General features: G+C 53.9%; 8 protein-coding genes across 8 annotated transcripts; 2 read left to right on the top strand and 6 right to left on the bottom strand.

Moving 5' to 3' along the window:
- Nucleotides 1–1,663: 1,663 nt before the first annotated feature.
- On the bottom strand, nt 1,664–5,178 carry CCMA1212_009659 (F-box protein; the record flags this gene model as incomplete). Its single annotated transcript, XM_073706732.1, has 3 exons — nt 1,664–2,225; nt 2,339–2,370; nt 2,425–5,178. The coding sequence occupies 3 exons, from the start codon at nt 5,176–5,178 to the stop codon at nt 1,664–1,666; spliced, it is 3,348 nt and encodes a 1,115-aa protein (XP_073554749.1).
- Nucleotides 5,179–5,596: 418 nt separating this feature from the next.
- CCMA1212_009658 (uncharacterized protein) lies at nt 5,597–7,156 on the bottom strand (the record flags this gene model as incomplete). Its single annotated transcript, XM_073706731.1, has 2 exons — nt 5,597–6,217; nt 6,548–7,156. The coding sequence occupies 2 exons, from the start codon at nt 7,154–7,156 to the stop codon at nt 5,597–5,599; spliced, it is 1,230 nt and encodes a 409-aa protein (XP_073554748.1).
- A 417-nt stretch (nt 7,157–7,573) lies between these two features.
- CCMA1212_009657 (Cell cycle checkpoint protein RAD17) lies at nt 7,574–11,978 on the top strand (the record flags this gene model as incomplete). Its single annotated transcript, XM_073706730.1, has 4 exons — nt 7,574–8,060; nt 8,121–8,913; nt 9,252–9,311; nt 9,368–11,978. 4 exons carry the CDS (start codon nt 7,574–7,576, stop codon nt 11,976–11,978), a joined length of 3,951 nt encoding a protein of 1,316 aa, XP_073554755.1.
- A 536-nt stretch (nt 11,979–12,514) lies between these two features.
- CCMA1212_009656 (uncharacterized protein) lies at nt 12,515–13,891 on the bottom strand (the record flags this gene model as incomplete). The annotated part of the gene is made up of 2 exons (XM_073706729.1): nt 12,625–13,891; nt 12,515–12,544 (listed from the first exon to the last, which is right to left on the bottom strand). Exons 1-2 carry the CDS (start codon nt 13,870–13,872, stop codon nt 12,515–12,517), a joined length of 1,278 nt encoding a protein of 425 aa, XP_073554754.1. The 5' UTR covers nt 13,873–13,891.
- On the top strand, nt 12,520–13,920 carry CCMA1212_009655 (uncharacterized protein; the record flags this gene model as incomplete). The annotated part of the gene is made up of 2 exons (XM_073706728.1): nt 12,520–12,526; nt 12,620–13,920. 2 exons carry the CDS (start codon nt 12,520–12,522, stop codon nt 13,918–13,920), a joined length of 1,308 nt encoding a protein of 435 aa, XP_073554757.1.
- A 434-nt stretch (nt 13,921–14,354) lies between these two features.
- CCMA1212_009654 (Peroxisomal membrane protein 4) lies at nt 14,355–15,436 on the bottom strand (the record flags this gene model as incomplete). The annotated part of the gene is made up of 5 exons (XM_073706727.1): nt 14,355–14,731; nt 14,806–14,936; nt 15,047–15,073; nt 15,148–15,263; nt 15,404–15,436. The coding sequence occupies 5 exons, from the start codon at nt 15,434–15,436 to the stop codon at nt 14,355–14,357; spliced, it is 684 nt and encodes a 227-aa protein (XP_073554756.1).
- Nucleotides 15,437–16,041: 605 nt separating this feature from the next.
- Nucleotides 16,042–18,636, bottom strand: CCMA1212_009653 (DNA polymerase lambda; the record flags this gene model as incomplete). The annotated part of the gene is made up of 1 exon (XM_073706726.1): nt 16,042–18,636. One exon carries the CDS (start codon nt 18,634–18,636, stop codon nt 16,042–16,044), a length of 2,595 nt encoding a protein of 864 aa, XP_073554751.1.
- A 655-nt stretch (nt 18,637–19,291) lies between these two features.
- Nucleotides 19,292–20,239, bottom strand: CCMA1212_009652 (uncharacterized protein; the record flags this gene model as incomplete). Its single annotated transcript, XM_073706725.1, has 3 exons — nt 19,292–19,318; nt 19,407–19,670; nt 19,790–20,239. The coding sequence occupies 3 exons, from the start codon at nt 20,237–20,239 to the stop codon at nt 19,292–19,294; spliced, it is 741 nt and encodes a 246-aa protein (XP_073554750.1).
- Between the last annotated feature and the right edge of the window lie 705 nt (nt 20,240–20,944).

Raw genomic sequence — 20,944 nt, 5'->3', positions numbered from 1 at the left:
GTGTCTCTCTCTCTGCTGTCGTTGTTTTGCTGCTAGTAGTAGTATCCATTACTACCTTACTATAGCAATACTGCCGTGAACAGGCAAGCTCCCTGTCGGTCTCCATCTGCCCTCTTCAATCGCTGTGACAACCAACTACTACATTGTACAGTAGCATGAAGATCCCCGGCTCCACGAATCAAGGGCGCTTGGTGTCCATTCTTGTGCATAAGGTACCTGAGTGGAGAGACCCTGTTGACGCAGGTACAAAGTACCGTGATGGGCTCGACACTGCAGACTTGCCGAGCCGAGTCCAGGCACAGGCAAAGTCGATCCAGGGGTAATCACTCGCTTTTTTTTGTGGGCATGTAATCAAATGTCCTCCCGTGGGCACAGAAGACGACCTTGACGACGCAGCTGCTCTGCTCTGGGGGGGCCCGCTAGTCTTTTTCGTATTGGATAATTTGCCCTTTTCACCCGAGACAAGGGACAAGGGGGGAGAGAGGCCTTTGAGTTCGTGTTTTGCCTGGATCGGGAAGCGTCCAAGAAGGGCTTCCCCGTACCTGACGCTAAGGTACTGTGCGAAATGGTGGTCTTCATTGGTTGTGGGCAACGGCCTGGAGGCCCTTATCCAGGGCAGCTCTTTTTGCGTCCTGGGGTAATTGGTTCAGGCGGGCCTCACTTCCAACACGAGGCAAGGCGATGGGATGCCCTATTCATGCTCAATTCGAGCGTTGGGAACGAAGAAAACCATCTCATCCGAATGCTTCGCGGCCATCGTGTCGTGTCCTGGCGATTCGCGTCCGGTGGATCCCAGCCGCTCAGAAACCTTGGACTTCTCGTAGTCGCGTTTTCGCCGTCTAGACTCGCGGCTGAGAAAGCCTAGAACTCGCCATGTCCAGACCTCGCCGAACTTGCAACAGACCCATCGTCAAAGGCCCGTGCCACTGGGCCAGCTCGGTAGAGAGTCACTCCGTTCGATGCAGTTTCAGCCGCAGAGGCGTGTGCTTCTTTGCGGCTGTCACTGGCTCTTCTAAGCCGAGAGGCGCACTCTTTCAAACAAACGTGCGCTGTCATGGCTGGCCAACGGCGCGGCTTCTTATTCGACACGAGGCGCATTCCTATTGCATGGCTTGTCTTGGCCAGGAGGGGGCGTCGGGGCTGAATTGAGGCTTCACTGTCGTGTGTCCTGGCTGCAAGGCGGAAGCGCTTTTCAGCTTTGAACAAGGCTCTCTCTCTCTGCCCTGAATGAATGATTGTCTCACCTCTCCTGTTTCGTAGCCAGAGCACTGAATCATCAGCTTCCCAAATAGGCACGTCATTTCATTGTCTTCAGAAGCAGGAATGTGATATCGTACAATGATCTCGGCGGCATGCTTGATCTCCCTTCCATCTCTCAATAAAGGTCGGGAGAACAGGAAAGAACTTACTGTACATCTTCTTCGCTGAAACCAGAGCGGCCAAATACCGCGTGACGAAACATTGGCCAATAAATAATCATCACCTTGAATGCATCTTTCAGTGACTATCGCAAGATCCGCGACCTCCAGATAAGGAGCATCACCTTCCCTCAAAATCACAAGCCAAATTCATGCCGACCTATAAACAGTCATCGGCTGGTATCACAATATGAGATCCTGCCAGTACACCGACCCGAGCCGTCGCTGTGTAACAAGCCTCTATCTCAATCAATTGCAAAACGAACTCGCCGAGCCGGTTGAGCCATGGCCTCTTTCTCGGATGCCGCTATAGTTTCGCCCGTCATCATTCCTTCAAATGGCCTTTTCTTAGGACGTCCCGGCAATTTGTTGTTGCCCGGAGCATGGTGCTCGTCCAGCAGAATATCATCGTCAGGGTGCATCGTGACGCCGAAACCTCTTCCAAAGACGGCTTGTGCAGTTTGAAGCGAAGCCATTTGTGATTTGTAGTTGTCCTTGCTTGATTCCATCGGGGTGACTTTGGCATTCTTGATCCAATTGAAGATCGACCGCACGTCCAGGATGGATTTCACCTGGCGATGCTCTGCCTGCGTCATGTCCCTCTTGCGCTCAAGTATGATTTCATCCAAACTGTTCTTGAGCACGAGCGTCTCGACCCAGACTGGCTTCTTCTGACTGATTCGCCGCACCCGGCCTATTGCTTGTGCCTCCACCTGAGGGTTCAGAACCGGACTGATAAAGTAGATTCTCGATGCCTCTCGCATGTCCAGACCAAATGCAGCTTGAGAAAGATCCATGAGGAGGACCCTGTGCGCAGTTAGAGCCCGGTCATTTCTCAAGTTGCCATGGAAGTGACTTGCCTGAATTTCTCGTTGTGGTTAAAAGTATTCACATATTGCGCTCTCCTTTCTGTCTTTAACGATTTGGCGTAGATAAGATGCTGAATTTGAAGCTACCTTATATGTTAGTACAGCTGCGGTTTCATCGTTCTTTGGCAGATACGAACCACATCAAGCATGCTGGCAAGATACCATGCCACGTTTTCATTCTCGTAAAAGACAATAATCTTTTCTTCTTCTTGGTACTTGACCAGGTTGTCGATCAAGTAAGAGAGTTTTGCGGATACGGTGGCCATGATCTTTGTCTGCTCAAGAGGTCCAGCGAAACTTCCGGCAGCTATCGTCCTCGGCTCGATCCCGTTTACCCCGTGGGAGCGAGCCTTCTTCGGGCTATCATCTCCCAGTTTGGTGTTGCCGGCAAGTGTCCCTGAAGGCTTGTCTTTCGACTTGGAGTCCTTCTCAGGAGCTGCCGCGCTCAAAAGTTTGGAACGTTCAAGTGTGCCTTCGGATATTAGTTCGCCATTCAAAAGAGAGTTTAGCCTCTCCTCGCTTCCAGCCGCATTGTAGATCAGTTTCTGTAGAGATAACAGCATGCTCGTGGAGGTGCATATGTCATCTTGGGAAGATGCACCGTCAAGCGACCACGACTCGCCGGCGTTGCCAGGGAAGCCCGTAACCGACACGGCCATTTCATGGAACTGGTTCGTCAGGTTTCTCAGCTTGTTCCTCGTCGCCAGGTGGCCAAACTCGATGGCCTGCTTGAGCATCGACTCATCCTCAGGACTGATGGGAATTTTTCGCTCTGCCAGAAATTTCTCAGCAGTTTCCACGGACTTGGCAATTTCATCGGCAGTAAAGAAGGAGCCTCCAAAAAAGCTCGCCTGCTTCAAGTTCTGGACAATCTGTAGCAGAGCTTTTCTTTGCTTCTGGTGGAAGAAGTAGTCGGCGTCTTCGCGCTGTGACTGGACGGAATTGAAAACAATCATCATGGAAAACAGGTTCAGCGAAAGCTGATCCTGGTATGAACCGTCAAGAACGACAATCTTCTCGTTCACGGATGGCAGAAGTGTGCCAATCTCTGATATGCGATGGCGGATTATGAGAGAATTGAGCGTAGATTCCAGACAATCCCATCGACCTTGACTCCTGGCGTTGTGTTTCGGGAGCATCAGATAGGTCGTCCAGTCGGCCAACGTATCGCCACTCTCAATGATCGTGTTGGCCCAGGGCCGCGCTTTCAAGTAAAGAGCAGTAATAGCCCCAATCCTCTCGAGATCCTTCTTCTCAAGTTCGGTCGAAGATTCGTTAGCTTGAGTCGCTGCACTGTTTGGAGAGGGGGGTTGATGGCCATTGGGAGCATTCAAAGGCGTTGCTGCAGCATTGGACTTTTCAACTCCGTACAAACCATGAGATGGGGTTCCAGTGACGATCCAGCGAGAGGAGAAATGCATCAAGTCTAGGCCAATCAACAAATTGCTTCTGTTGCTCATTTTCGAGTTGCCCAACTTGTGGCCCTCGTCCACGATGCACCGCTTGAAATGAATAGACGAAAAGACAGAGGTTTCCATGCCACCAAATTGTTTCTGGAGCATCTCGAATCGGGTCTGAGAGAAGAGTAGAATGTCATATGTCAAGATCTCCTCGCGTGATGGGGTTTCGGTCTGCTTTCCAAGAACCAACACCTTGAGCCCCTCGGTGTGTTTCTGAATCTCCTGTTTCCACTGAGCGACAAGGTTGTTGGGAACAATAACGACCGAGGCCTGGCTTAGATAGATCTTCTTGGGCGGCACATGACATGGAGTTTTGTATCGGCTTCCTCGACGTGGTTCTGGAGCAGGGAGGAAATAGTGCCCGGGATTCCTCGAAAGGGCGTCGTTGCAGTGGCTGAACTCGTAACCATACAGTTTCCTCCATGCTTCAAAATGGGACCTCCAGGGAACGGCGTGACGTGTCGCACATGACGCCGCCATGTCAGCCAGAGACGCGATTCTTCGTCTGGTTGGCGGTTCACCAGCTTTGAAGAAGTCGGGTGGGCTTGTAGGCAAATGCACCGTCGCGAGTATCAACGCAAGGCAAATCACCGTTTTGCCCGAGCCCATCTCTTCTGCCAGGATACCTCCGGAAACTGCATCGTAATAACGTGGCTCCAAGAGCACTGTGCCGGTGGCTGGATCCATATACCAAGACGAGCCGCGTGTGTCTTTCAGATGTAACAGTCGCGGGTCAAGATTTTGACCGGGCTGTGCCTCCTTCTGCAGCATCAAGGCTGCGGATCTCCTTTGGTAGAGGTACAACTCGGTCTTGAGCCCAGGAACTGTGCTTTCCATGAGGTTGTGCATCGCATCTTGCGTGTATGGCTCAGCAATAGCGCTCGAATCTGGGCTAGGCGAGGGGATGGTGTTGAATAGTTGCAGGAGGGAAACATCTTTGTCGTTGTTGGCAGAGCTGGAATCTTCGAGAATAGGATAACCTGTCTCGTCTGGCTCCTTGACGGCTTTCCAGGCACATGGTGAGTAGTCGAGAGAGCGGAGGACTTGGATCCTCGTCTTCTGCAAGTTTGAGTCAGAGCGATCTACCGATCGACGTAGAACGTCGTCCGGAAGCAGATACACTCTGACGACTCCAAGCTGGTCACTTAAGGTGCTCACGCAAAACTCAAGCTTGCACCAGCGGGCGTGAAACAACTTTGCCAGCGGCAGAAGCTTCGAAGAGCCGAGGAGCGATTCCTGGACGTTGGGATGGAGGTGCGGCGTATCAGATGCAGGAGCATTTTCGCCACCGTTCAGGGCATCGTCGGATCGAAAAAAGCTTCTCCAAGTCCGATGATCTATAGACAGCCAAGCTTCTTTACTGACGTTGCTCTCGTCTTGTGAAATTCCAAGGCATCCGACAGGGATATATGGAACCGGTTGCGAAGGCATGGTGCTGCCGGAGTTGGGCGTTTAGTCGAGTGATCCTGCTCAGAATGAAGCCATGAGACGATTCCAAGGGATTGATGCTGTGGATGCGTCTCCAGAGATTTATTCTATCACATTTCGGTAGGTTATGTGATGCTGAGTGAATATGGTGGGAGATGAGCGATGAAGGAAAGAAGTAGATTCGGGGTTAAGATCTGATCCTTCGTGCACCAGATATCGCAGTGCTGCCAATTACAGTGTCAATAAATGAACTATACTGTAGCATCAACTCGCTTATCCGTGAATCAGCACAGTGCGCGATACGCTATTGTTCAGTCTCGACTCATGCCCCTCCAGGCTGAATGCACCATTGCCCTACATACTCCAACAAGGTCAGTTGAGACGTATAAGATTTCCATTGAAGCTTTTCGTAACCGTTTGCCTATTCCCAACGCTCTAGTAAACCGACATGCCATTGCTGAAATAACCGCTCAGAGGCGGGCATCAAGCCGTTACTCTCCCGGAGAACCTGCCGAGCTGTCTTGATAGCAGCGGCCGGGAAGCTGATTTCCTGGACGCCAGAAGTCATGGAATCGACGAGGCTATTTCCTTGCTCTACATCAATATCTTGATAGAGAACCTTTATCGCCGTCCGCCTTCCTTCGCGCATCGTAGATGTATACACGACGTTGGCATTGAGTACCCAGAGATTCAGAGACGGGGGCTGCTCTGAGTGATTTCCTTCCCCAGTCGTATCAAAAGTATGTGATGCAACGACAGATTTAGATGAGCCTGACCGTGATATGGTCGCTATCAGAGTGGCTGCTAGGCACCCTGAGCTGCTTGGGGCCTTGCTGGGCGAGGCAGTATCGCAAGCCACTTGCCACTTGAACAGGGTTATGGATGATGCCAGAGCGTTATATACTCCTATTTCTGAAGCGCAAGCCTTGCAGGTGATACGCAGAGGCTTGGTTGAATCAGCTCCATCAATGGCCTCTTTGCTGGTATCGAATGTGGACTGCGTGTTGGGGCGAGAAAACTGGTGGTGGTAAGCTGAACCGTCCTACGAGTCGGAAGTCGAGTACAATACAACAAGTCTACGCAGATGATGGATATATCTCCTTTAATCTCCCGAGTGCCACATCTCTGGAAACAGGATGAAAAAGTAAGAGACTGCTTTAACAACTCCGCTGCTTAACCCGTTCTCGGTAGAGAAGGGTCCTAGCGTCAGAGTTGCCCACGGCGAACCATGGGAAAGCAACGCATTCTTCTTGGGGAATTGTATCGATGGCCGGGTCACTGAAGGTGTTCACACACTCGACTGGGCCACCTTCTCTTTCCCCGCCGTCTCTGGAAGGCAGAGCGCAATGTGAGGGGACTGGTGATGACTTACTGATAGACCGTCACAGTCTGACTCCGAGAACATAAAGGAAGTGAGGTCCACAAACCCAATCCCAGGCTGGGCGGTGATTGCGCTACTAGCTCCGTATCCGCGCTTGGACAGGGCGTCGCCGTCGTGATGCTCGTGCCCGTGGTCGTGAGGTTTATGGCAGTGCCAGAACTCCATCATTTCTGCCCAGTTCTCACTGGGTAAATCTTTCCATGAATCTATACGGCCTTGCTGTACAATCTCATAACCGCAATTCCGGCAGCAGATACTGGAGCCGGCCTTGAGGTCCGGAGAACTCCAAGGTATTGACTGGTTCTCAGCAGAGAATCTCGTCAGTTGCGCCTCAGTGGCCGGCACCGGTAGCCTCCAGGCCAGCTCTTGCGAGCCATTCTCCGGGATGGGAATCGTGGAGCGCACGAGGACGCTGGCTGGAAGGTCCAGCGCTTTGACTTCGCCTTTGTGATGCACCTGAATGCGGCGGCCATCATCAAGGATCTCGGCCCTGGTCGTCGAATCCAACGGCGAGGAGAGCGTGGCTCGAACCGACACTTGTCTGATGTTGGAGAGCAGCTCGGCATATATGGAGAGAATGGCAGTGTCTGATTGCGCCATGTCAGCTCAGCAATTACCTGCCGGCAGAGGCTCTCTCTGTGCTGCGCCGCGAGAGGTGGAGGAAAGATGTTCGATTTGGTCAAGTCCGAAGGCCGAGGCTACAGTAGGTTCTGAGCTCGAGGCTGAAGTTGAGGCTAAGCATTTTGCTTGTGGCTGGAGCTTCAAGTACACGGTGCAGCACAGAGACGCGACGCGTGACTTTGTTGCGTCACTGGCTCGCGGCTCGGCAGGTGCAAAGCAGAAGCTCCACCATGATGCCATCCCCACATGATGTGGCCAGGACGGACGGAACGATTCCATGATCCTTGTCAGCAAAGTACTTTGTTGTATTATTCCTTGCCCCAACAACTGCCAGGCGGGAGTTGACGATATCTCCTTCTCAACCACGTTCTTCTTCGTCTTTCAACACATCACAAAATGTCGGGCATCATCTCATATATTCCTGGTGCAAGCCTGCTTCTGGGCAGTGGCAGATCCAAGTCCATTGATTTGCCACCCGTCGAGATTCATCAAATTGAAACAATTGCTGACAGACGGGCTCGATGTCTGAAGCACCTGTTGAAGGCAAACCATGCCAACTACGCCATCCTCTTCAACAATCTCCGGTTCGACAACCACAATGTCCACATTCTGAGCTCGGCGTATCTGCTTGGGGCGAATGAGAACCAGCTGCATGACATTTACAATGACGAGATTCAGGACCTGGTGCCCTGGGAGCCGTCGCCATCCGAGCTAATTGACGAGGACTGGAGAGACTTTCTGGGCGACAAGAGGTATCAGAGGGCCTTTCTGGATTATTTCGAGGATAAGCTTGCCATGGACTTCGCCTACGATTGGAAGCAGGAACTGCAGCACTTCCTGTTCAGTGGCAAAGAGCCCCTGTTTCATGGCTTGATAGGCGGGCGTAAGAGACCCCAAGTCTTGGTTGGTTATGGCGATGTAAGTCGCAGCTAACGATTGATAGTTGGCCATCCGCTTATTCACCTTGGATATGCGTACGAGGTGGACAGCAGAGAGGTTGCCATGGAGGCACTTGCTCTCACCTGCGTCCAGTACAACTTCTTCCACAAGTATCTGGACAATCGCTCGTATACCAGGCCGTCTCCGCTCAAGTCCAAGGCACCCTTGGATCTCCTAACCAAGCTGTCCAAGGACGATAGATTTGGCAAAGCGCCGGAGGATCTTGGCGATCTGGAAGAGTTTCTCGACAAGAACGAATCGCTATTTCTCGAGTACTGGAACGGATGGGATGTTGACGATGACCCCAAGAAGCAGTTTGAACTGTCTCAAGAGGCGGCCGTCGCGTTACTTGTGGCCACTGTCCCACCTGGAACCCATGCATACGACTTCTTCATCGTCCACCTATTGACCACTAGCCATGCCGTCCGGATCCTTCTGCCATTTGTGCCACCCAAACACCACGTATCGCTGGTGAGGGAGTGGTGGCTCCTGGTCCTGGCCATTTTCATCGTCAGGGGCCGGCCCTTGCCGGATCCTGACAATGTGGAGAGCGATCTCAAGGGAAAGAACTGGAAATATGTGGTAGACAAGGCGCTGAACTCGGCATGGTCAAAAGACGCACATTTCGTCAAAGGTACTAGTTTCACCCTGACGCTACAACTGCATGCAGAGGGCATGACACTGACACTGATGTCCACAGCAATACGAGCCATGAAGGAGGCTGCTCAGACATGGGGCGATGTTCACGAGCGCTATCTTCGAGCTGCAGTGACTTTTGTGGACAATTTCCACGGATGGTTTCATTGAACTGGACGAGGGTCTTTGCTGATCGAGTGATTGAGCTGGATAGCCGCAGATTGGATCATGAGGCAATGAGTTACGCATGTGACGACAAATTGTACATCAAACCTGATAATTAGGGTAATTACTTTGGCCTTGATATCGAATGTGATGAAAATTACTCAACTTTCCATGGAAGATGATGCACTCGATGCCGTCGTGCTGCTTCACTTTTGAGCTGCCTGGCGACTGCCTAATGGTTATACAGTGTGATCTAGCTAACACTAATGTATTGCACTGTACGTGAAGTACTCGTCAAGCTAGACATTGGCATTATCGCAAACCATTTCTTTAGCATCAACTTCAGATTTTGTCTTCTTGATACCGATTCCGCCCCCTCCACCGCAGATTCTGGGTGAAACTTGGCCTAGAGTGCGCCCCGTGCTTTCGCCTTGCATGGAGTTGTCACAGCACCGATGACCCAGTCGCGTTGATGGCACCGCCTGCGAAGCGTCGCCGGCGGAATACCGTTGAGGCGTCTGAAGATGAAGATGAGCAGCCCAAGGCTAACACCCTGACGAATTTCCTTCTATCCTCGCCAAGTTCGCCGGCAAAGATTCGGGCGCCGACGACGTCTCCGAGCCCCGCGAAGAGAAAAACTGCCAATGGCCAACAGCCGTCCAGCAACGGCAGCCCTCTTCGACCGTCGCGATCACTCAAGAATGGCACAAGTCCGAGCCCCAAGAAGACCAGGGCTGCGAGTAAGGCGGATGACAAGGGAAAGACGGCAGATCTGAAGACGCTCTTTTCCAAGCAGGCGCAGAAAGCGACGAGGCCGGGCCTGGGAACCGATAGAAAGACAGAGCCGATTGACGATCTAATATCCGATCCCATATCCGACGATGACGAGATATCAGAGCGCAAGGCTAGCTCCTCCAGCTTGGTTGGGCAGCATGTGAGAAAACGGCTGAAAGGCACCAGCGGCGCCGAGCTGCCCGTCTCCAGTGGCTCGTTGACCATGAGCCAAAGGTTCCTTAAGCCCAGTCGGCCGGCAGCTATAGATGCGTCGAACGATGACCTGCGGCCGTGGTCGGAGCGATTTGGCCCGCGGAACCTAGACGAGTTGGCGGTACACAAAAAGAAGGTGACTGACGTGAGGAGATGGCTTGAAGACGTCATGGGCGGCCGGATGAGGCAGAGGTTACTGATATTGAAAGGCGCAGCCGGCACCGGAAAGACCACAACAGTCCGTCTCTTGGCAAACGACATGGGGTGCGAGATACTAGAGTGGAAAAACCCAGCAGGCAACGCAGTAAATGGCTTTGTCTCGGCGTCGTCGCAGTTTGAAGATTTCCTGGGGCGAGGAGGAAAGTTTGGTGCTCTAGACCTGGAGGACGCTGAATCGCCGTCTACGCCAGCGAGCTCGAACAAGCCCTCGCAATCACAACAGCCAAGTAGCAATGGCAAGAAGATTATTCTCATTGAAGAGTTTCCCAACACCTTCTCTCGCAGCTCGACGGCACTATCTTCCTTTCGCCGAACTATTTTACAGTATCTGGCAACGCAAACACCATCTCTACACATGTTTGGACACCAGAGACCAGCGGATCCAATCACGCCCGTTGTGCTCGTGATATCGGAGACGCTGCTGACGACAACGTCCGCTTCAGCCGATAGCCTGACCGCCCATCGACTGCTCGGACCCGAGATTCTGCGCCATCCAGGCGTCGGGCTCATCGAGTTCAATCCGATAGCGCCATCGTTGCTGGCAAAGGCCTTGGAGGTTGTCGTGCAAAAGGAGTCGCGGAAGTCGGGGCGCAGACGAACACCAGGACCGCTGGTTCTCAAGAGGCTGGGCGAGATTGGAGACATTCGCAGCGCTATCTCATCGCTTGAGTTCCTCTGCCTAAAGGGAGACCAGGACGCCGACTGGGGTTCCAAGGTGACGTTTGCGAAGCAGAAGAAGGGAGCAAAGGACGGCATCCCCCTCACGCGTGGTGAAGAAGAGAGCCTCGAGCAGATATCCCAGCGCGAAGCCAGCCTGGGCATCTTCCACGCCGTTGGCAAAGTGGTCTACAACAAGCGGGACGAGGTGCCGTCCGACGATCCCGCAGAGAAGCTGCCGAGCTATCTTTCACAGTATTCCCGCCCGAAACCGTCGCAAGTGTCCGTCGACACGCTGGTCGACGAGACGGGCACCGATACGCACACATTCATCTCGGCTCTGCACGAGAACTACGTGCTATCCTGCGAGGGCACGGATCCCATGGACCTCTCCACGCCGATAGATTATGTCAACGAATGCGTCGAGTACCTTTCACTGGCTGACTTGCTCAGCCCTACCCGGGATGTCTTTTTTGGTGGACGCGGGGGATATGGGGGGAGCTTTGGAGGAGATTCGGCAAGTCATGTCCTTCGCCAGGACGAGATCACGTTCCAAGTTGCGGTGCGCGGCATGCTGTTCTCCCTGCCCAATCCCGTCAAGAGAAAGGCCTGGACGATGCAAAAGGGCGGCGATGCGTTCAAGATGTTTTACCCCACCAGTCTCAAACTTTGGCGAACAAAGGAGGAGATTGAGGGTTCGATTGACGTCTGGTCTGGGAAAGTCCTCAGGGGCGAGGCCGAGCTTCCGACAAGGAACATTATGGACGGTGCCAGCCTGTTTCGTCGCAACCAGCCATCTGGCACCTCGGATCAGGACCAGAAGCCAGCGGGCAAGGAGCGCGAGTGCAAACTCCCCCGTCGAGAGGCAGACAGACCTCCGGTACCTACGCTCGGCAGCACGGCTCGCCGAGAACTGCTTCTCGATCGGCTCCCGTACATGGCACAGATTTCTCGGGGGCGCAAGACGGGGGCACGCCAAAAGGACCTCGAAAAGATTGTTTCCTTTTCCGGCGTGAACGTGGCACTCGACGAGGACTCGGATGTCGATGACGACGCCGCGACGGGAGAGACGTGGGCGACGGACAAGCCCTCGGAGGAGGCTAGTCCGCGGAAGAAGAGGGTGGGCATCAAGACTGGTGCCGTGGCGGGCATGTTGAAGCAGAAGCTTGTCTTGAGCGATGATGATATTGAGGATTAAGGGGGCTGGCGTTTCTCATGTTTCACGGATGATGATTTTTTTTTTTTTGGTCGTGTCGTTTTGTCTTGCCTGTATTTGCTGAACGAGATGGGGCTTGGAAGGTTTGAGAGTGGTGATGCCGAGGCATGAGATGAGAGGCACGAGGTATGGGGTAGATTGGGCGTCTTATAAAAGGGCAACCTGTGGTATGGGATCTGTTTGAACTGCATGGAGGAAGCATTTTGAAAGGTATATACAAGGGCGTCACGTTGAAAGTGATGTGGTAGCTACCTAGGTAGCTTGACGTAGCTAAAGCGCCTTGATAAGAGGCTCTCATATCATGTACTCTGTCTAAGCGCGCACCTTCAAGGGTCTCAAACAACAGGATGAAGCAACGATGAGGAGGTAAAGCCCTGCAGGTTGATTTTATCATTGTACCAATGCCACATTAAAATGCAAACTCCCCAGACGCCGTCGCATAATCTGTTCCCAAAACGCCAAAAAATGTCCCCCCCCCGTCTAGCTCGTCCTTGACTACTCCTTTTGCGTTTCCAAACTCATGATGCAAGGTTCGCCGCAACAAAGGCCTATATCAATGTTAAAAAAGTCAGCAAGAAAAGAAGGGGGGAATAGAAAAGGGGAGTCAACTCGAGGGATTGAAGCTTACCGGAAACTCCTTTTGCAGCGAATTTATCACACTCTCGACATCCTCGGCCAAGCCCTCGACATTGGCATCCCACCGCCGCATCTCCTTGTTGGCGACGACGTCGGCGCGGCGGCTGCCCTTTTCGCCCGAGGCCTCGCCGCCCTGCTGGAACCAGACGGTGCCGTCGAGCTGGTCCATGCGGCCGACGAGGCGGCCCTGCTCAATCATGCGGGCCGTCGTCTCCTCGGCCCTCGCGGCGTCGAGGCCGAGCAGGGAGCCGAGGGCGTCGAAGCGGATGTTGTTGTAGAGGCGCGAGACGCCGAGCAGGTTGTGCTCGACGACGGCCTTTGCCAGGACGGTGGAGCCGTCGGCCGTGGTGGCGAGCTGGTGCGGCTGCAGGCCCTCGGCGAACTTGTCGACCTCGGCGGGCGACAGCAGGCGGTCGAGGAACATTTTCTCGAGGATGCCGAACTCGGCGAGCTGGGCGGAGCGCTCGTCCTTGTAGAGGCGGCCGAGGATGCGGCTGCGCATGGGCCCCGCGGGGGCGAGGATGGCGCACTTGACGGCCATGCTCAGCGTGTGCAGGCGCTCGTCCTCGGCGACGGCCGGGAAGAAGCTGATTTCGTGGTAGCGCTGGGCGGCGAAGAGGAAGTCGCGCTTGGCGTCCTGGATGCGGGCCTGCGACAGGCGGAAGTGCAGGTTGAGGTCCGGGTCCGAGACGGTGTGCATGATGTTCTTGAGCTTGTTGACGTAGACGTCGGCGGCCGTGTCGTCGCCCACCTCGAGGTGGTTGCGCACGATGCGCACCCACACGCGCGCCTTGTCCTCGTCCGAGACTTTGCGCTGGGAGCTGTCGAGCGGGATCTCGGCGAGGGCCTTGGCCGCGTCGACGAAGTCGTCGTTGTTCTCGTGGGCCGTGGCCAGCAGCTCGTAGATGGTCGCCGCCGCGTCAAAGTACGACGACGGCTGGGCCGCCAGCTTGCCCAGCGTGCGGTTGCCGACGTCGATCCACAGTTGCTCGTCTTGGATGCTCTTGAGGGTGTTGACAAAGGTGACGAGGAACGATCGCGAGGCGACGAGGCCGGGGCTCTGGCGGAAGAAGGAGTCGAAGACGGCGTTGAGGTCGGCGGCGGTGGGAGTGGCCGGCGAGGCGAGCGAGTGCATGTCGGCGAGGATGGACTCGTAGCGGGCGGCGATGGCGGCCTTTTCGTCGCCGGGGGCGGATTCTGCGCTGGCGATGGCCGCGGCGACGTCTGGATTGGGTTCCATGGCGGCTGGCTTGGGGGTTCTTGGGAGGAGATGGAGATGGGAGGATGAGGGAGAGGGTTGGGTTGGAGAGGTTGAGGTTGAGGTTGGTTGGAGTTGACGTGCATTTGGCGGGGCAGCACCGAGCTATAGCGGGGTATCTGCTCTGTAGCTCCCCGATGCAGAAGCAGAGCCAAACAACACGCAAGACGCATACCAACCGATAGAGAGACTGTATAGAACAGAAGCAGATCATCAAGATGAATGAACATTGGATTGGATGGATGAATGGATTATATGCAGAGGCGTATCCAATCTATCATCACTCGTCCCTCACTCTCATGCCGTGTATTTGATATATCGACATCCCCGAAACACCAAGATAAAACACCCTTTGACACAATTAATTGCAGCAAGCAAAGCACAACAACGCCCAAGCCAAGACAACAAAAAAAGAACCACGCTCCAAGACCATCCCCTCTCACGCATCCCGTGATGATACCGCTCTATTTATTATGCCAAATCAGCGTCCTTAACGAATCCCAGTGATCGCAGTCTTTGTAAATGTACGTCATGCTGCTCCTCAGGCTCGACTGCAGGTCCTCGGGGTGGTGCTTGAACAGCAGCATGACGAGCCCCCAGGACAGCGACGCGAAGGCGGGCCAGGCGTAGTGGCTAATCTGCGAGTGCAGCGGCTCGGCGGAGACGACGGGCAGGCCGTGGCCGGGCTTGACGGCGATGCGCGCCAGGGCGAGGGCGACGCGGGCGAAGATGTAGATGACGATCTGCTGGTTGACGGACGAGATCTTGCCGTAGCGCTTGGAGCGCTGGCCGAAGACGAGGTAGCCGCCGAGGAGGCCGGCGAAGAAGGAGTCAAAGGGGCCTGGCAATCACAGCGATGATGAGTCTCCGGAAGTTGTGTATGACGGGAAGAGGAGAGGAGAGAGAGAGGCATACCCTCCTTGCCGGGCGTGGCGCCGTAGCGCTTGAGGGCCAGCATGGTGATTTTGTAGATGGATGCGAACTTGGCCAGGTTCGTGGCGTGCTTCTTTGTCGCCCGGAAGACTAATGATGCCTTTTCCCGGAATCTGTCCGTTTCATGTCCATATCAGCACTCGACTTTCCTCTCTCTCTCTATATATATTTTCGCCATCGCGTCGGTAGTATAGCCATCGTCGAAGAAAGGGGGATAACGTACGTTCCCGACCGGAAGAGAAAAATCATCCTATTCGCATCGGCATCAGCATCACCACCACCTCTCGACTGGAACGTCTGTTCGTTCTGTAGTGCACAACTCACACCAGCGCGTGCGGAAACCGCACCTTTGTCCCGTACACGGCGCCGTTGCGCGCCGTCTTGAGGAGGGAGAGGACGTCATGGTATGTCGGGTCCTGGATGATGCCCTCGAGGAACGCCTGTAGCCGGTACGGAAAGCAACGTCAGCCCGTCTGATAGCTTGCGCTTCTCCCTTGCCACCACTTGCACTAGTTGAGAGATGATCGGGGGCAGAGAGGTGAATCGCATCATCGCATCGCATCGCATCGCATCGCCATACCTTCCACTCCTCCAACATCCACGAGGCCGCCATCGTGCCTCGGCTATTGTCGCTTCGAACAAAGGTGTCGCAGCGTCTCCGCGGGCCGCGTACGGAAGAGTGCAACACTCAGCTAAGATAATAATTCACAAATAATATACGCGGCAGATAATCTGAATCGGTATCGCATCTGTTTGGAATATCGTGGGGAAATCGAGCATCAGCGTCGCATGTAGTAATGAGGAAGGGTAGAAAAGGCACGGGTTAGCTGCTGGAGACCTTTTGAGCCTCGGCCTGGATTTGAGCGCGGGACGAAGGATAAATATGGGGAACGACCGGAGAATTGATGGGCCAGACGTCACCTTGGTTTAGAACTTGGGGGCGGCGGCTGACAAGATTCCAGGAGCTGGAGCTGGCTTTGGTCGGTTGATTGAACGAGTTGGACCGCATTTGCTTTCACATGTGATTGTGCTGGCTGACCATGATCTAATCCCATCATAACTGCAACATGGACATCGTTGGCAGAAGAGCAATACCCAGCAAACAACAAAAAAGAAATACTTCACCTCATTATGCATAATGTATACGTAATGAACCCAAAATTATCCTGATATAAATCTATAGCATCTATCCAAGTAATCAGCCGCATGCAAAAACCATCAACACCACCTCTCCCACGGCTCCCGCCACTTCACCCCCAAAATCTCAAAAATCCTCCTCTCGTCACTCCTCTCCACAACCTCCCCCTCCGTAACCCTCGCCCTTGAAGCCCCCCTCAGCACATCCCTATACAGCCCCCGCTGGTTCAGCCGCATCCCCTTCTTCGACGCCAACAGCCTCATGCTGCGGTTGAAAATGTCGTTGCCCGTAAAGTAAATCAGCGCCGCGCCCAGCTCACTCTCCGGGACGAGCAGAAAGTCGATTCTCCTCCATATCGGACGTCGGTGTCCTTCAGCATCGCCGCTGCCTTTGCCATCGACCCCTTCCTTGCTCGTCTCTGGTAGAACGCAGCAGCCGTGCCACTTGCTCCCGTCGCCGCCAGCTCGGGACGACGCCAGTCGAGCCACCAGGAACCCATCCCTTTCCAACCGGTCTACCAACTTATTCAGAAACGGCTTCAGATCAGCCGCAGACTCCGTCCCCGGCCGCGTCACAATCAGATCGATATCATTCGAGCTCTCTGCTCCTCGTCGATAACTGCCCCCAACAATGACCTGCACCTTCGCATCGATCCGTCCCGCAGCCCTCCTGACAACTTCCCCCAGCGCAGTCACCTCGCTCCGCGGTATCCGCGTATTCAAATCCTCGTAGTGCTCCAAGCCAATCCGCTGGCTGGGCGTCAGCTTGGCGTGCTTCCTCACGTCGTCGAGCGTCCGCCAGCCCTGCGCGATCCACTGCTCGGCAACCTTGTTCCCAACGCCGTAGATCCCCAGAAACGCCTGTAGAGCGTGATCCGAAGGCTCCTTTTCTGCGTATTCGAGCCGCTTGAGTTTGTCTGTCGTGACAATCTCCTCAATCTTTTGCGCCAGCCGGCGGCCGATGCTGGGGAGTCGGTAGGCTTCCTCTTCGGTGGTGATTTTGACGGCCTGCTGCTTCAAGATGCTGATGGCCTTGCGATAGGCCATTGTCCGCCAGCGGTCGTTGATTCGTTCGTAGTAGCTGTTCATCTTTTGCAGGACCTCGATGGTGCGTGCGTTTGGGTTGTCTTGGTTGGCGTCTTTCCTGCCGGCTCTGTTGCAAGCGAAGCGGTCCTCGAATGCTATTGTTTTGCTCGTCGGTCGGGTTCGCCGAGACGACCTTCTCTGCTGCGGTGAATCGTTTTCTGGTTCGGACTGATGATTGAGATCCGTCTGCGCTTCTATTCCGTTGGCCGTAGACTGAGCATCCTCATCCTCATCGACATCCAGGGGTAGGTCCTTGAACTCTTGCATCATCGAAATGTACTCGGACAACTCATCCTTCTCGTCCTTCGAACCAGTAAGGTCCTGAATCTCCGCATCGTCCTTTGGTAATTCCTTCGTCGTCTCTTTGCCATTTTCTGCGTCAAGCACAACAACCTGAGAGTCCCCTGCCACCACTCGCCTAGCCCCATTCCTCGTCCTGGGACCGCTCAACGACGACTCCGAAGTCTGAGAAGGCGTCCCCTTTGGCGGAACGTAATCCCACTTGGACTTGTTACGAGGCGCCGGTTTCAGCGGCAGCGAGCTCGCCGTCGCCTTCGTCTTGGTCGTCTCCTCAACACTTACATCCGCAGGAGTAGTAGTAGGCTCACTCTCCTTCGCTCCCGCAACCGGCTGCCCATTCAGCAAATACTTGCGCTGCCCAGCATCAACAATAGCCCGAAACTGAATACAGTCCAACGGATAATCCTCATTCACCACCCTCGGCATCTCCCTCCCCTCAAACTTTTCCCTAGGCAGCAACATCTTCTCAACGTCCTTCCACTCGAGCTTCTTCTCCACCACAACATGCGTAGCCGCCATCAGGTCCCTCGTCCAGACAGCCCCAAACTCTCTCGCCCTGTTGATGCGCAATCGCCTCACCGGCGCAATGTCATTGTCCGGGACGTAGAAGAAGGACAGGCCCCTGAATATCTGCTCCTCCTCGGGCCGCACTCTCGGCCCCGACATGCGCCCCCTTTTGTTGCCCCGCGTCGTCACCTTGGTCATGCCCGCCTTGACGTTAACAGACGGCGATGAAGACGTTTCCTCCGAGGCACTTTCCAGCGGCCTCTTCAAGGACGTGGATGTTCGCGGCAGCACGGGAGTGTCTGCCACGACAACCACATCCCCCTCTCCATCTTTGTGTTTCCCCAAGCCCACAGAAGGCGTCTCATGGACGGCTTCCGCACTTTGATCGAGTAGCGCAGCGAGCCTTCCCTTTGGTCTCTGCTTTCCTGGCCCAGTCGCCTTGACGACAGCAGACTCGGGTCGTGGCGGGGGGATTATCTTCCGGGGAGTAAGGTGTCGCAGCCGATTTGCTTTCAGGGGAGCTTGTTGCTCCTGTTGCTTTGACGGCTGTTGCTGCTCTTCTGCCTGATCTTGTGCTGATTTTTGCGTTTGGCCATGCTGGAGAGGAGGCCGAGAGTTCAGCGCAGAGGGGAAGAATCGCCGATGATGCGCTCTCTGCGCCTCCTCGCGCGCATCAAAGCCATCGTCGTCTCGTTTTCCGTACACACGCCCATCGCTGATGCCAGAAAGATTTGAGAGTCGGCTAAAGTAGGCCGCCTTTGATTCTGTCGAGTCCGGGTCCATGGTATCCAATTTGGAAGCGTCGATTGTATCGCATCAAACACGACCTTGACCGTGTTCGGTTCGGTGTTATAAAAGGGCGTGAAAGGAGCGAGTGTAAGGCAAACAACGACTCGTTTTGAGCCGCATGCCCTTTGTTCCTTCCGAGCCTCAGAGCCTCATGTAGGGCAACAGCTCTGATTGCTATCAACAACTCAAGAGGTGGGTAGCAAGACTGATGGTGGCAGCAAGCGTTCTGTTGATGTAGATTCGAGTATCAATTTTGATGTCCAAGTGAGATGGATCACGCCTCCACTGTTGCAGCTGCTGACTGATATGCCCAGCGCCATCTACAGCGCCCTTCTCCAGGCAACAACGCGCTAAGCAGCCCTCAATCGTCGCTGTAGATTCTACCCAAAGTTGTACCCGCTCTAACCTCCGTCCATCAAAAAATCACCCGCTTACACGCACGCTGTCACACAAACATCAACATCAACCTCCCATCCTCATCCCCCCAAAACATCCTCCTCACCCATTCCACCTCCCCAAGCAACTCGTACGCCCTCCCCACAAGGTACAACATTAAAAACCAGCTCGCCATCTGACACCTCTTAATCACCAAGCCACACCGTCCCCGTCGATCTGCCACGTGCACTCGCCGCGTATACTCGTGAACATCCTACTTCTTGTAGACGGCGTATAAGATCTGCAAGTCACAGCTCAACACATTAGCTTTCTTTCTTTCTCTTCGTACTCGTTAATAGGGATATCAGACGGAACCCAGGTTTCCTTACCGTGTCCAACATGTCCGTAAACGGCGACAAAAGCCACAGCATGAGAAACGCCTGGTGCGGCATCATGCCCACCGGAAACCACCACTCAACCGCATCCTTCACCCACTTTCCCATCCGCCATGGAGTAAACACACTCATGTATCCAGTGATGGAAATCAAACAAAGAACTAGGGCCGCAATGTCAATGACGTACAGCACCGTCCAAGTCTCGCCCCCTCGTGACATGGACGATACAATCATCTCGTGGGCTTCAACGTCCGACCTCTATCCCCAAGGCAAACGTTAGCATCATCAACCCCCCTTTCTCACACTCGCACTCACACACACACTCTCTCTCTCTTCCCATCTCAATCAATCAGCAACAGTAGGAAGAAAAGACTCACCCCAAACCAAAACGGCATCAAAACCCCCCCAAAAACCACCGTCCCCAACCCCCTCACAACAACCTCCCTCCCACTCTCCTCACCACCAACAACCCACAACGCACAATCCCCCACAACCCACCCCATCAACCCCGTCCCAACCCAAAACCAAACCTCCCTCCCCTCCACAGCCGCCCACACAGCAAGCCCCAGCCACCTCTCCCAAAATCCCCTTGCTCTCACCCTCTGGATCCGTGCGCTCGCTGAGGGAGCAGCAGGGCTCATCGTCGTCCTTGCTTCAACGAGGTAGAGACAGAAGCATAGTGCGTAGAAGGCGATGCTGTATTCAAGAATGGTGTTTATGTCGTGGTATATGGAGAGGTGGTCTTGGAGAAGGGCCCTGATGGGGGTTGCCAAGAGGGTTGGCAGGCAGATGAGAGTGTTGAGGGCGTGGTGTTTTGCTGAAATCATGGTTAGACAGCTTCTCAACTTTCATATTTTCATATCTGAAACGAGTGATTGTAAAGAGTGAAAGTATGAATGTAGACTGTAAAAGATGGATTGGTAAACAGATCTCAATACTTATGCGCCCTTGAATATAAAACCCGCCAAGGAAGGCACTTCGTACGTGTAAACATGTTGCTGTTCGGCAGGAGAAACTGCCTATATCAGCACACACCAAGCACACTAGGAACTACTTCAACTTGGAACTGCAGTCTATAATCCTGTATAGGCTCTAAAGGGGAGGAACACGAATTAGCATAAATACAACACATTACAACTGCTATTACTACAAATCAGAGTACAACCATCCTCCCATTTCATGCATAATCTGCTCCAACACTTTCTAAACAAGCCCAAAGTGTCATCTCTAGTTGATATGCAAAATAAGATCCCCAATGCAGTCTCTCCAACGGCGTCGGTAATGCAAGAACCCTTTCAAGCGTCTAAATCCAGAGCTGTTTGCTGTTATAGTAAGACATGTGTAAAGCTGTGTTTCGAATATGGCCAAATAACCCGCACGAAATCCTGGAAAGACAAAACCCCAAAACTCCTCCTGTATCAATTGCTGACGCCAGCCATTTCGAATAATTGTTTCTGATAGTAAAGACCAAGGCCACATCCGTCACTTCAACCGGGCGGCGGTATAATGCATCATGTGCAAATGTAACACAA

The sequence above is a fragment of the Trichoderma ghanense genome (genome assembly GCF_004382785.1).
Source record: "Trichoderma ghanense strain CCMA-1212 chromosome Unknown scaffold_18, whole genome shotgun sequence".
NCBI lineage: Eukaryota > Fungi > Ascomycota > Sordariomycetes > Hypocreales > Hypocreaceae > Trichoderma > Trichoderma ghanense.
Note: the sequence above shows the minus strand (reverse complement) of the source record. Positions and strands in the feature narration are given on the sequence as shown.